The sequence below is a fragment of the Rhinopithecus bieti genome, unplaced genomic scaffold (assembly GCF_001698545.2).
Source record: "Rhinopithecus bieti isolate Rb0 unplaced genomic scaffold, ASM169854v2 scaffold_13577, whole genome shotgun sequence".
NCBI classification, from domain to species: Eukaryota; Metazoa; Chordata; class Mammalia; order Primates; family Cercopithecidae; genus Rhinopithecus; species Rhinopithecus bieti.
In genome coordinates, this window is record NW_016807867.1 from 1,121,384 (window position 1) to 1,135,486 (window position 14,103).

Genomic DNA, 14,103 nt, shown 5'->3' on the forward strand with positions numbered 1-14,103 from the left:
TAGCTACTATTTTAACCCTTGTAGAAAATCTTTCCAAAATGCATGAGACTTTCCTTCCTTGGTAAGTAGGGTGGACTCAGTTGAATCTTCGAGTCTTTTAGGATCTTCCTTAGGGGACTGGTTGCAAATTTAGATATTAATGTAATTTATAGAAATACAGTCGCTTTCAGGGCCAGGCGTGGTGGTTCACACTGTAATCTTGCACTTTGGGAGGCTGAGGCAGGTGGATCACCTGAGGTCAGGAGTTTGAGACCAGCATGGCCAACATGGTGAAATCTTGTCTCTACTAAAAATACAAAAATTAGCCAGATGTGGTGGCGCACGCCTGTAATCCCAGCTACTCAGGAGACTGAGGCACAAGAATTGCTTGAAACCAGGAGGCAGAGGTTGCAGTGAGCAGAAATCAAGCCACTGCACTCCACCTGGGCAACAGGGTGAGACTCTGCTTAAAAAAAAAAAAGAAAAAAGAAAAAAAAAAGAAAAAAGAAATACATGCTTTAAATATGTGATTGGTTTGAATATATATGCTAATCCAGTACATACTCTGAAAGTTGCTTTTAAAATCGTTCTCAGCTTGTATTTTTAGTATAATAGAAAGAACATGGGCTTTGAAATCTGGCAGTCCTGGGTTCAAATTCTGACACTGCTTCCCTGGGTGTGTGACCTTAGGCTATTTAATTAACCTTTCTGAGCATCTTTTATTTTTTCATCTATAAAATACTGACCTGTCTTACAGGCTCTTATTTGACTTAATTATTATTTTGAGCAATATCTATTTCCCAAGGAATACTGTGCACTGGCCCTGGGGGCCTGTGGTGAGCTCTCACTAAGTGTCCAGTCTGCTGGGTGATTTACTTATCTATTTCTGGTTCATAAGTCACCCCAAAACTAAGTAGTTTAAAAGAACAAGGGTTATTTCTCTCAATTGTTTGAGTTGGCTGGGCAGGTCTTCTGCTGGACTTGCTGGAGGGTTTTCTGGGGCTGGATTTAGCTGGGACATTTGGGAGTCTCTGTCTTTGTGGCCTTTTGTCTTCAGGGAGGCAAGACTGTGTCCCTCCATGGTGGTCTCAGGATTCCTGGAGGGCAAGAATGGAAACGGCAAGGCCTGTGGTGACCTGGACTCAGAAGTCACATGACAATACTTACACCTCATTCTAGTGGTCAAAGCAAGTTACGGGCCAATATATGATCCCAAAAACGAAAGCATTGTGAAAGAGAAGCAAAGTTAAGATAGAGAATAAAAGGAGGAAAGTGGGGGCCATTTATACCGACTGGTCAGGGGGACCTTCTGAGGAGCTGATGTTTGAACTGATGCCTGGTAGATGAGAAAGAGTTGACTGTGCTAACGACTAAGGGAAGTGCATACCAGGTGGAGGGACTGGCCTGAGCAGAGGTCCTGAGGTGGGAAAGCCCTGGATAGAGGTACTAGAAGCAGCCTGACTGTGGGGAAGGCCAGTGCTGGGAGGGTTAAGTGAGACGATCCAAGGGAAGCCCCTGAGGTCTGGCATGTAGTAGGACTGAATTGATGTTAGTTTCTTTTCTTCTAAAAATTAGAACGAAGAAATATGTTTAATTCATGACTGTCACGAGATGGGAATCTATTAAATTGAAGTTACACTTTACAAAGCTCAGCTTTAGAGGGAAAAGAAAATGTTTCCACATGAATAGATGTTAAAAGAATGGTTTGCAAATGAATGCCTACCCCTACATGTTTTTTTTTAATGATATGTCTGACCTTTTGTGAATTTTTAAAAATTTCCCTTCAAGATGTAGTCTTCTGAGTTAAGAATGTTTAATAGCCATAGATAATTCATAATCTGTATTTCCATGATAGAAACCTAGAGGAAGGGAGAAATTAAGAAAGGGATGGAAGATGGAGACCCCTTCTGAAAATTTCCTGTCTTCCGCAGGGTGTGACTGTAATCTGGAAGGTGTTCTCCCCGAAATATGTGATGCCCACGGACGGTGCCTGTGCCGCCCTGGGGTTGAGGGCCCTCGATGTGATACCTGCCGTTCTGGTTTCTACTCGTTCCCTATTTGCCAAGGTAAGTGGGCAAAACATAGCATGTTCATAATCAACCCCTCCAGATAAATTTCCTCCTGAGGAAATGCAGATCTTTCTGGCAGAGCTGTGTGACTTGCAGTTTAATAAATGAGCCCCTGGCTTATATATGGATGTTACACGTGACTGTCCTACCTGGACCTTGTCATCTCCCTTCTTTCCAACCTTACGCTGCCTCCTCCCTGGTAGTTAAGCACATGGACTCTGAAATAATCTGTTTGGGTTCAAATCCTGGCTCCCGAGAGGAGGTGGTATCTGAACAGCATTTAGGAACCTGCCACCACTTCTCAGATTCTGTTAGGGTGGGTCTCTGGATGCCAATAGGGTTTGCAAATTGGAAGTGTGTGAATAAGATTAGTAAGATGGGAAGGTGGATAGAGAAGGAGGCAGGGTGTTCTAGAAAGAGGGGACAGCGTGTGCAAATCATAGAGACATGAGACCACAACTGCCCCCTCTTCCCCACTTGTTTGTATCCTAGTATCCCATCCTAGCAAGAGTTGCTGAGGGGGATGAAAGGTGGGAGGAGGAGGAGGTGTCTGGTCCAGTCCCTAGAGCATGGCAGGTATGCACTCAACGTTTCGTGAGTGAACACATGAATGAATGAATTTGCCCAAATTATTCTTCCCTGCCTCCTTTCTACTGTCTGACATTATTCTTCTTTCTGCAGACAATGGTGTAGGGGAAGGGAGAAGAAAGATGAGAAGATTATTATCAGTCTGGGATCAAGGCAGGAAATAAAACACCACTTCAGACACTATAAACAGAAAGAGATTTACTATAGGTAATTAGTTGCTAACCCAGAGGAGTTATTAAGAGCCAGAGCAGCAGGTTCTAGGCTGGGCTTCCAAGGAGGCCTCTAATGGAATGGCTGGGTTTTAAGCCCAGACTGCCATGGCCCAGTGCAAGGATGGGAGGCCCGTGATTGGTACCTTCATCTCTTGGCATCCAGGAAGCCAGAGACAGGGCACAGCTGCATAAATGCTCCACCAGCTACAGGATGCAGCCTTCTCCTTATTTCCCATCTGTCTAATCTTATTCACACACGTCCAATTTGCAAACCCAATTGACATTCAGAGCCCTGCCCCAACAGAGTCTGAGAAGTGCTGTCTTTAAATTTTCCAGCCTCTGAACACTGGAGGAGTTTAGAATAGGTATTAGGTCATCTCACCTGCAAGGTCAGCCACACTAAGGAACTGTGAGTGTGAAAAACTCCCTCCCCTAAGGTGGAGGACAAAGTAGTGAAGAGCAGGGGTGGCACTAGCTGTCAACTTGGGCAAGTTACTTAACCCCTGTGTTCCTCAATTTCCAAAAAATAGTGCCTGTCTCATAATTCATTGTTGTGAGGGTTACATATGTACTGACAGGTAAAGCTGTTAGAACTGAGGAAGTACTTGTTTGTAAGTTAATATTCACTTTCACCTTTCTTCTCCTGACCTATACTTCCCTCTGCATCATTTTAAGAACTTGTAGTGTCAGTTCCAGCTGTCTTCCTGTTTGCTTAAATGCCTGAATCCCATACCCCAAACCTTTCCTTTACCTTCTGGCTCCTGGCATGCAAAACATTCTTGTGGCTGAAAATATCTCAAAGGTTTTCTTTTTTTCCTCCTCTTTACCAGCCACAACTTTAGACTCATTCTGATAGAATGAATTACAAATATTCTAACTTAGTCATTCATATGGACAAAGCTTGTGTTTATGAATACAAACATAATGAATAATACAACACTTTAAGAATGCTCTTTTCTACATTTCTCCACTACTAGAACTAATTTATTTTAAGGTAGGTAGAAAATGCATGAATGTATTCACGATAAAGCAAAGGGGAGGAAGGACTTCCATAACAACAGAGTAGGGAGCTTGGTAGATACTCTTTACAGTAAAACAGAAATTTAGCCAGTGAAAATATTTTAAAAAATTGTTTGAAGTCTCTGTTAATAGTCATAAGAGCATATAGCAAATGAAGAAACACTTACTTAACAACATTTGAATCTAGGTAAGAAATGAGTCTCTGTTACATTTCAGCCATGACCCCCTTCATTATCCACCCTCAACTCTGTTTTATAGAAAGTCTACCCATATGTGTTGCCAAGAAGATGGGCACTCTCTTTACCCTTTACCCCAGTTTGGGGCTATGGTTTGTTTCATTTTGGTAGGGGCAGGCCACTGATATTTCTCATCCTTCTGCAGTCCTGTATAGCAGAAGCCCTATTCCAGGTGGGCTCAGCAAAGAGGACCAGCTCTTTCTTACCCACCACCCCTCCCCTGTAGGGTAGGAGCTCTAACTTAGGCACTTCAGGGTGAAAATTTTGGGATCCCAATCACCCCTACCCAAGCTGGCTCACAGAATAGGGGTCCATGGTGGAAGAGGAAAACTGAGAAGACCACGGCACCACCTCCACCTGTGTCCACTTGTAGAGCAGAGCAGAGCTTCAAAGAAACAGGGAAGTGTGACCCATACATAGGGGAAAAAGAAGACAATAGAAACCACTTTTGAATGAGACAGATGGTAGTCTTAGAAAAGACTTTAAAGCAGCTATTATAAATCTGTGTAGAAGACTAAAGGAAATCATGGTTAATGAATTAAAGGTGTGATGACAACATTTCATTGAATAGAGAATATCAACAAAGAGATAGAAATTGTTTCACAAAATAACCAAGTGGAAATTTTGGAGTTGAAAAGTATAATAACTGAAATGAAAGATTCACTAAAGTGGCTTAGCAGTAGATTGGGCTAGCAGAAGAATCAGCAAACTTAATGACAAATTGATGGAGATTATGCAGCCTGAAAACAGAAAGAAAAAAAGAACGAAAATAAATGAACGGGCAGTGGTCAGTGGCTCATGCCTCTTATCCCAGCACTTCGGGAGGTTGAGTGGGGCAGATCACTTGAGGTAAGGTGTTTGAGACCAGCCTGGCAAACATGGTGAAATTCTGTCTCTATTAAAAATACAAGAATTGGCCAGGCGTGGTGGCGGGTGCCTGTAATCCCAGCTACTTGGGAGACTGAGGCAGGAGAATTGCTTGAACCCGGGAGTCAGAGGTTGCAGTGAGCCGAGATTGCACCACTGCACTCCAGCCTGGGCAACAAGAGTGAAACTCTGTCTCAACTAAATAAATAAATAAATAAATAAATAAATAAATAAATAGAACCTGAAAGAAATATGGGATACCATTAAGCACAACATATGTGTAATGAGAGCATCAGAAAGAGAGGGGAGAGAAAAATGAATAGAAAAAAATAGTCAAAGAAATAATGGTGGAAAACTTACCAAATTTAATGAAAAGCCATCTATACATTTAAGAAGCTTAATGAACGCCAAGTAGCATAAATACAGAGGGATCCACAGCCAGACTTATTATAGTTAAAATCGTAGTTAAAATTTTGAAAGACAAAGAGAAAATCTTGAAGGCAGGAAAAAAGACTCATTATATACACAGGAACCCCAGTTAGAATAACAACTGACTTCTTATTAGTAACAATAGAGGCAAGAAGGCAGTGGGATCATATATTCTAAGTGCTGAAAGTGGAAAAACTGTCAACCGAGAATCTTCTGTCCATCAAAGTTATGGTTCATGATCAAGGCTAAGTAAAGGCTTTCTCAGATGAACAAAAAGTAACAGAATTCACCCAACCTGACTTATAAGAAATAATAGAAATAATAAAAGATGTTCTTAAAGCTGAAACAGGCATCAAACAATAATTTGAGTAACATGTAAAAATTACAAAAGACAGTATAATTGAATATTTTTATACATTCTTCTCTTGAGTGATTTTAACAGAAAGTATACAAGCTATATATACAAATATATACATACGTACATAAATATTGGGCCTATAGCATATAAAAATGTAATATGTTTGACAGTAGCACAAAGGAGATGGGTGAGAACAAAGCTGTATTGCAGTAAGAAAATGACACAAATCTATAGGAAGGAAGAAATAAAGAGAACTAGAAAGGATAAAGAGAGTTCATAAAGACACTCTATCAATATATGCTTGCTCTCCTTTCTTCTATCATCTTCCTTAGAAAACATAGATTATATAAATTAATAATTATAAAATGTGTTGCTGGGTTTTAATATATAGAGACATAATATGTATAATAACAATAGTATAAAAATGGTGGAGAGGGAACGGAGCTACATAGGAGTAAAAGGTCTATTTTACTGGAACTAAATCAATATAATACTGAAGTAGATTCTTTTTTGTAAGCCCTAGAGTAACCACTCATATAATAACTCAAAAATGATTAAAAAGTCATTAAACAGAATACAGATTACACTAGAAAATATCTAATACAAAAGAAAGCAATAAAGGAGGAATAGAGGAACAAAAAATACATGAGATATATGAAAATAAAATGCAAAATGGCCAAGGTAAATCCAACACTATCAATAATAACATTAAACATGAGTGGATTCAACCTCATACTATAAATAAAAATTAGTACAAAATGGATGAAGAAACTAAATGTAAGAGCTAAAACTATAAATCTCTTAGAATAAAATAAGGGCATAAATCTTCATGACCATAAATTAGGCAATTGTTTCTTAGATATGACAACAAAAGCACAAGCAGCAAAAGAAAAAATAGATAAATTGGACTTCATCACAGTTAAGAACCCTTGCACTCCAAAGGACACTGTCAAAAAAGTGAAAAGACAAATAATAGAATGGAAAAAGTTATTGCAAATCATATATCTGATAAGGCACTAGTATCATATACATATGTAATATATAAAATCTGGATATATTATTATAAAATAATCCACATATATGGATATATTATTATTTTACAACTCAATACTTAAAATTAAAATAATTAAAAAGACAACCTAACTGAAAATGAGTAAAGGATTTGAATAGACATATCTTCCAAGAAGATATACAAATGGCCAATTGGTACATGAACAGATGCTGAACATTATTAGTCATTAGGTAAATGTAAATATAAACCACAATGAAATACCATTTTATATCCACTGGAAAGGCAGGCAATAACAAGCATTGGCAAGGATGTGGAGAAATTTGAACCCTCATACATTGATGATGGGAATGTGAAATAGTACAGTGACTCTGGAAACAGTTTTGCTATTCCTGAAAAAGTTAGACATAAAGTTACCATGCTACCCAGCAGATCCCCTCCTCAGTGTATATCCAAAAGAAATGAAAACACATCCACACAGAAACTTGTATATGAATGTCCATAGCAGCATTATTCAAAATAGCCAAAATAGAGAAACAACCCGTATGCTCCACTGATGAACAGATAAATAAAATGTGGTATATCCATACGATAGAATATTATTTAGCAATAAAAAGGAACGAAGTACTTAGGCATGCTACCACATGAATAAACCTTGAAAACATGATGCTAAATGAAAGAAGTCAGTACAAAAGTCACATATTGTGTGATTCATTTATATGAAACGTCCAGGATAGGAAACTTTATAGAGATTGAAAGCAGATTTGTGACTGGGAGTGAAGGTAGTGGACAATGTGGATTGGCTGTTAATGAATATGGGATTTCTTTTAGAGGGAATGAAAATGTTCTAAAATTAGATTGTTTCAAAGGTTGCACATCTCTGTGAATATATTAAACAACATTAAGTTGCACACTTTACACTTTAAATGGGTGAATTATATGGTATATGAATTTTATCTCAATAAACTTGTTTGAAAAAGATAAGGCAGAGGTGGGAGGTGGAATCCCAACACACTAAAGAAGGGGTCTTCCTCCCCAGTCAGTTGTCAGCCTTATCTCTTTGTAAATTTGATGCTCATCTCTCTTATGTTTTATAGTGATGATCAAATAATGTACATTTGAATTTCAGAGTTAAAAGGAATTGAAATCACAAGTACTTATTTTATAGCAGCCATTCTGAGACCCAGGAGAATACGTAGGGAGTAGATAGTTGCAGGGTGGTGAGTAGCACCCACATTTTTTTACTCTCAGCCTGGTATACAGCAGGAATTCTATTCTATTCTTTAAACCCCTTCCTCACCTAGTGATCTCGGACATCAAGAAGCATGAGGGCTGTTCTTCTAAGGCTGAGCTTTTCATACTGCAGTTCACTGTCCATTAGTGGATAGAGAAATCAATTTAGAGGGTATGGGCCAGCATTACAATGAAATAGAATAGAATAAAAATTATTAGAATGCATCATAAGTAGTAGAGAAAATAAATCTCTTGCAAAGTTCTTGTTCATAGTTATTTATATTTTGCTAGATATCTCTATCATCTATTAGTGTGTGTGTGTGTGTGTGTGTGTGTCTGTGTTTATTGGGTTATAACGTAAAATGTATTTTTTACTGTGAACGTGGCTAAAAAGTTTGGAAACTGCACTAAAAGATCCTGAAGGATTTTATCTGCACTTCTGAGTATGGGAAGTAGTTTGCCGCTTTCCTTTTCTGAGTAGTTTGTCACTTTTCTTTTATTCTGCTCTTTGGTCTTGTGGCTTCAGACTCTCAAATAGTTATAACTTGAAGTCATAGAACATTTGGGTGAATTTTCTCTCATTCAGCTGGAAACTGTTGCTCAGTAATTGCAGCAATAATCTGATGAATCCATTTTCCCCATGAAGATATTCTTGTGCCAGTATACACTGCATAATTCCTTCCTAAACCTGTTTAAGGGGCAGAAAGCACTCTGCCTTATTTTTTACCATTATCTATGAAGAGCAAGGACCAAAGAGACAAACATGAAGAACTAGTTTGAGATGCATGTCCTGTTTTATCTTTAATCCATGATCTTGTCTTTACTATTCTTCCTTAAACCCTGCGAGGAGAAAGGACGGTATAAATTTCGAAGTCCTATAATCTTTACGTAACTCAGAGTGTGGAGACTTCAGTCTGACCTTACCAGTAAGCTACCTAGAAATGTAAGCAGCAGACACAGTTACTTTTTAAACATGTTTGGCTTTGATTAATAGGTTGAGCTTGGGGTCCTTTGTCGGGGGGAAAATGATAGATAATTGGGATTTCACAAATGTATATAATAGGCCAGATGTAGTGGCTCATGCCTGTAATCCCAGCACTTTGGGAGGCCAAGGTGGGTGGATCACTTGAGGTCAGGAGATCAAGACCAGCCTGGCCAACATGGTGAAACCCTGTCTCTACTAAAAAAAAAAAAATACAAAAATTAGCCAGGTGTGGTGGTGCATGCCTGTAATTCCAGCTTCTTGGGAGGCTGAGGTGGGAGAATCGCTTGAATCTGAAAGGTAGAGGTTGCAGTGAGCTGAGATCGCACCACTGAACTCCAGCCTGAGCATCACAGGCTGAGAATCTGTGTAAAACAAACAAACAAACAAAAAAACAAACAAATGTATATGATAATCTGCCTTTCATTAGAGTCACTCTTTCAAATGAGAATCATCTGATATTCTTCATATGAGTAGTAAAGAAAACTGCTTGAATTTAAAAGTAAATACAAGGAAAATATTTAAAAACCACCCATATCACTCTTTTTGAAAATGTTAACATTGAAGTATTGGCCCTGAACAATGATATATACAAAATTCCAAGGTCAAGTCACCACGTGCAGATTTTCAAAATAAATGTCCAATAAAATAAAACAGTTTTATTTTATGACACTCTAGCGTCTCACACTCAAAGGATTATGAAAAGGTTAGGAGAGTGGAGGAGAGAGAATCTGGGAAGGGGTGGATATCTATGGAGGAAACTGTTGCTGTGAACTCTTTACCCTTCTTCCTCGCCTCAGAACGCATGAGGGACCTCTGATGTGTCTTAGTCCATTTGGTATTGCTGTAACAGAGTACCTGAGATTGGGTAGTTTATAAAGAAAAGACTTTTATTTAGTTCACCATTCGGCAGGCTGGGAACTTCAAGAGCGTAGCGCCACATCTGGCTGGCTTCTGGTGAGGGCCACATACTGGGGCAAAACATGGTGAGGTGGAGCGGTGAGTGAGCATGTGCAGAGATCACATGGTGAGAGAGGATGCAAGAGAGAGAGAGTCCAGGAAGCCAGACTCACTTTTATAACAACCCACTCTCACGGTAACTAATCCAGTCCTGTGGGAGCAAGAATGCAGTCACTGTCTTTGGAGGGCATTAATCTGCTCGTGAGGAATCCACCCCCACGACCCAAACACCTCCACTAGGCCTCATCTTCCAACACTGCTGCACTGACAATGAAACTTCAACATGAATTTTGGCAAGATAAACCACATCCAAACCATAGCATATGGGATGTCTCAGGAAGGGCAGAGGTGCTTCCGGCCAGACTTCGGCTTGGAAAACCCAAAGGCTAAGAGCTGGATGCTTTTTTGCTTGAGGCAGAGCAGGGAGAGTGTTCCTGTGCTGGGAATGGCCTGTGCTTAATGTGCTGGGGCAAGGGATGTGTAGGTGTTTCCCACAGCCAAATGTAGGGGAATCCAGTGCGTGTCTTAGTTCCTGCCCAATAGGTCTGCTCAGACACATCAGGAGATCCTACCCAAAGCAGCTGAAGTTTTTGTCCAGATGCTTGTTTTAAAATAGAGAGTATTAATAGGAAATTTGGGGTTCAGTAAGGACAGCAGACTGGGAGACAACTGCTATTGAGAAGATACAGTTCCCAGAGGAGGGGCAGAGCATGCTGTACGGGCCACATGGAGAAGCGTCAGAGTCGGTTTGGAGGCAGAGGGAGGGGAAGGAACTGTAGACAGAGCATTTCCATAGTCAAGAATGGGCAGGGATAGGCAGGTTTAGGATTGGCTAGTTTGAATATTTCAGTGGGCGCTGGGACATAGAGGCTGACCCTAGTTGTCTGGTACCTGGCCCTGGGGTGATTAGGGCAGGGAACACCAGAGTATGAGAGCTGGTAAAGGAGGCAGTGGGGCCGTGCTCTGGATTGGCCAGTGTGCATTCCGAAAGCAGCTCTCTGGAGGGTTGTTTATTGTCTCTGGGAATTGGCTCACCCTGGGAGGGGCAGTCCCTCCAGGGTCAGCAAGGCTTCAAGATTTCAAAGCGTCAGAAACAGAAAATAAAAGAAATGGTGAGTCCAATGCCCAGGGGCTGAAGCAGTTGTGGGCTGAGGAGAGAGTCACAAGCAACAGAAATAGAGAGGCTTCCATCCCTGGAGGACAAGGGAATAGCGGGAGAGTGGTGCTCAGCAGACGACCACCAAGAGACCCTACACAGCATCCTTGGAAGAAGAGCCAGTTTGAGATTAGCATAGGGCTGGTCCAAGAACAATTGTGTGGGGAAAAGCTCTTTCCTCTAATTGTGGTTTTCCTCTACTCTTACACCGCAACAACCATCAACACAGAGAAAATGTCTGTGACCAAATGTGTGGGGGTCTTTCCCCATCACCAAGCAGCAGCCACCAGCCAAGTGTCCTCCAATTCAGTTCTGACACTGCTTACCTGAAGACAGTGCCAGATCCCACAGGTTGAGGGCTCAGTCCCCAAGATTGCTCCCTCCTTCCTTCACCATCAGCTGCAAGCCTGGGCCTCTGGAACATCTGACAGAGCGGCTTCAAGTTGGGGTTCCCACAACCCTCCTTTGGATTCAGTTAATTTGCTGGAGTGGCTCACAGAACTCAGGAGAATACCAAATTACATTTACTGGTTTATTACAAAGGATTTTGCAAAGATACAGATGAAGAGACACGTAAGACGAGGTGTGAGGGAAGAAACTGGGAGCTTCCGTGCCCTCCCTGGGCACCACTCTCCAGGAACCTTCACATGTTCAGCTGTCTGGAAACTCTCTGAACCCTGTACACTTGGTTTTTTCAGGAAGCTTCCTGACTTCAGCATTCCTTCCGCCAGGGCATGGACTTGACCCTCTCTGGGGAGAGTCTTAAGACTCAAAATCACAAAGGTCGGGGAAGATTAGTGTCCTGCCTTGGGGCAGGTTAAAAGAGGGCAGGAGAAGGTCAGAGGCCTGTCCCAAGGCCTAACACACCCAACATCATAACAAAAGACTGTAACAAGTGCTATGAGAGTTACTAGCCAGAAACTGTGGGCAAAAACCACTATATATCATGACACCACAACAGTTCTTTCCTTTTCCCTCTTCTTCCTCCCCCACCAAGTTGAAGCCAGCTGTGGGGAAAGAACACCCACTCCCACCCCCAGCCCACTCCTACCACCCACCTCTCCACCTTCCTTGCCCACTGTGGGATTTTGGTCTGAATCAGGTCTGAGCTGGAGGACAGGAGATTCGCCTTTAAACTGGATTTCTACTTACTTTCTGTTCTCTTACCTAAGAGTGTGCTGACAAACCCTACAACTCCGAGAGTTTTCATCTAGGTGCAGGGAGACAGTCACCCACACTACAGAAAATTGAAAAGGGCCGTGGGAGTTAGTTGACAGCGGGAGTTGTGCTTGTTGAATACACTAATTGTCTAACAGTCAGTTGCATCTCCATGTGGCTTCATTTACCATGGCTTCCTTAAAGGGACTCCATGATTTTGATTTGTTTCTAGGGAATTCTATTATTTTTAATATTCTGCTTATATAAGTGTAGATTTCCTTAAAAGCCCACAAACTCTCAACATTATTTTCACAAAATCCCGATTTTAAATGTATGTTATAATTCTTTGACCTTCAGCAGAGTATTATTCCCATCCAGTTAGAATTTGGTTATGTGGCCACGTATCTGGAGCAAAAGTAAAAACCAAGCAGTTATGTCCCCACCGCCACAACCTCTGTCAAGTGGAAAAGCACAGCTCCAAAGATGCATACAGAAGGAATTCCATAGGCCCTCTCGCAGCCTAGTCTCCCCCTCCCTTTTAAAAAAATAATTGTTTTAAATTTAGTTATTTGTTTTGCAAGCCAATTGCATGGCAAATTAGAAACATAAAATTAGGAGAGAGGGAAAAGATCACTGAGGCGAAACATTCATAGCAAGGGAGAAAACAGACAGGCAGACATGAAGCTTAAGATGTACAGCAGCCTGGGGCCACTGAATGAAGGGCAAACAAGCTAACCCAATTCTGAAGATCCTGAGGGTATCACTATTAGATTAAGTAAATGGACATTTATAGTGATAGCTGTAGGTCATGAAAAAGAGTTAAATTATTCTAATATACCTGCTTCATTGGGAAGGAGAGTATAAAATACATTTGAGTAAGAGTACTAGATTAAATAGTTAAAATATTAATAGTTAAAATGAGTACTAGATGAAATAGTTAACTAATAGTTAATAGTTTGGTGATTAGAGAGTCAGTTATGACTCTACAGTTTCACGTGACAGAAAACTAGATCTAAACTCTTTAAGGCAAAAATAACTTCTTGGTAGTAATAGAAAAGTCCAGGCATATTTGGTTTAGCTTGATCTAGGGGCTTAAAAGATTGTTTTTCTTTATCTATACACTCTGCTATCTCATATATTGGCTTCATTGTTAGGCCTCAGATGATAGTAAAATGGCAGCCAGCAGCTCTTAGACACACATTATTATGGACTGAATTGTGTCCCTAAAAATTCATATGTTGAAGCCCTAACCCCCAATGTGACTGTATTTGGAGTAAGAAAGTAATTAAGGTTTAATGAGGTCATAAGGGTGGAGCCCTGGTCTGATAGGACTCATGTCTTTATAAGAAGAGACACAAGACAGCTTGTTCACTCTCTCTCTCCCTCTATCATGTGAAGACACAGTTACACAGTGAGGAGGTGGCCATCTACAAGCCAGAAAGCAGGCCCTCAGCAGAAACTGAACCAGCTAGCACCTTGATCTTGAACTTCCCAGACTCTAGAACTGGAGAAATAAATTTCTATTGTTTAAGCCAGCCAGTCTATGGTATTTTGTTATGGCAGCTCAAGGTGACTTAATACATATCCTTCTAGGTTCAAGACTAGGAAAAGAGTATGCTTTCCACCAGGACACATCTGGTTCTGATTGGACCACATGCCAGTTCTGGAATTAGTCCTGTGGCCGTGGAATTCAGTGCATTGATTGGCCAAGCCTGAGTCTTCCCCCATATCCACAGAACTAGAAGTGGGTCAGCACCATCTGAACAGCATGAATGGAGCAAGGGAAGAGAGGTTCCCCCATGGTAAAATCAGGGTGCCATAGCCAAGACAGGGTGGCAAAACTATGT

General features: G+C 40.8%; 1 protein-coding gene across 1 annotated transcript in view; it reads left to right on the forward strand.

Moving 5' to 3' along the window:
* LAMA3 (laminin subunit alpha 3) overlaps positions 1-14,103 on the forward strand; it is a 275,849-nt gene that overhangs the window by 102,396 nt on the left and 159,350 nt on the right. Inside the window, exon 11 of the mRNA XM_017883982.1 lies at positions 1,911-2,045. Coding sequence (XP_017739471.1) covers positions 1,911-2,045 — 135 coding nt within the window. The remainder of the gene's footprint in view (positions 1-1,910; positions 2,046-14,103) is intronic.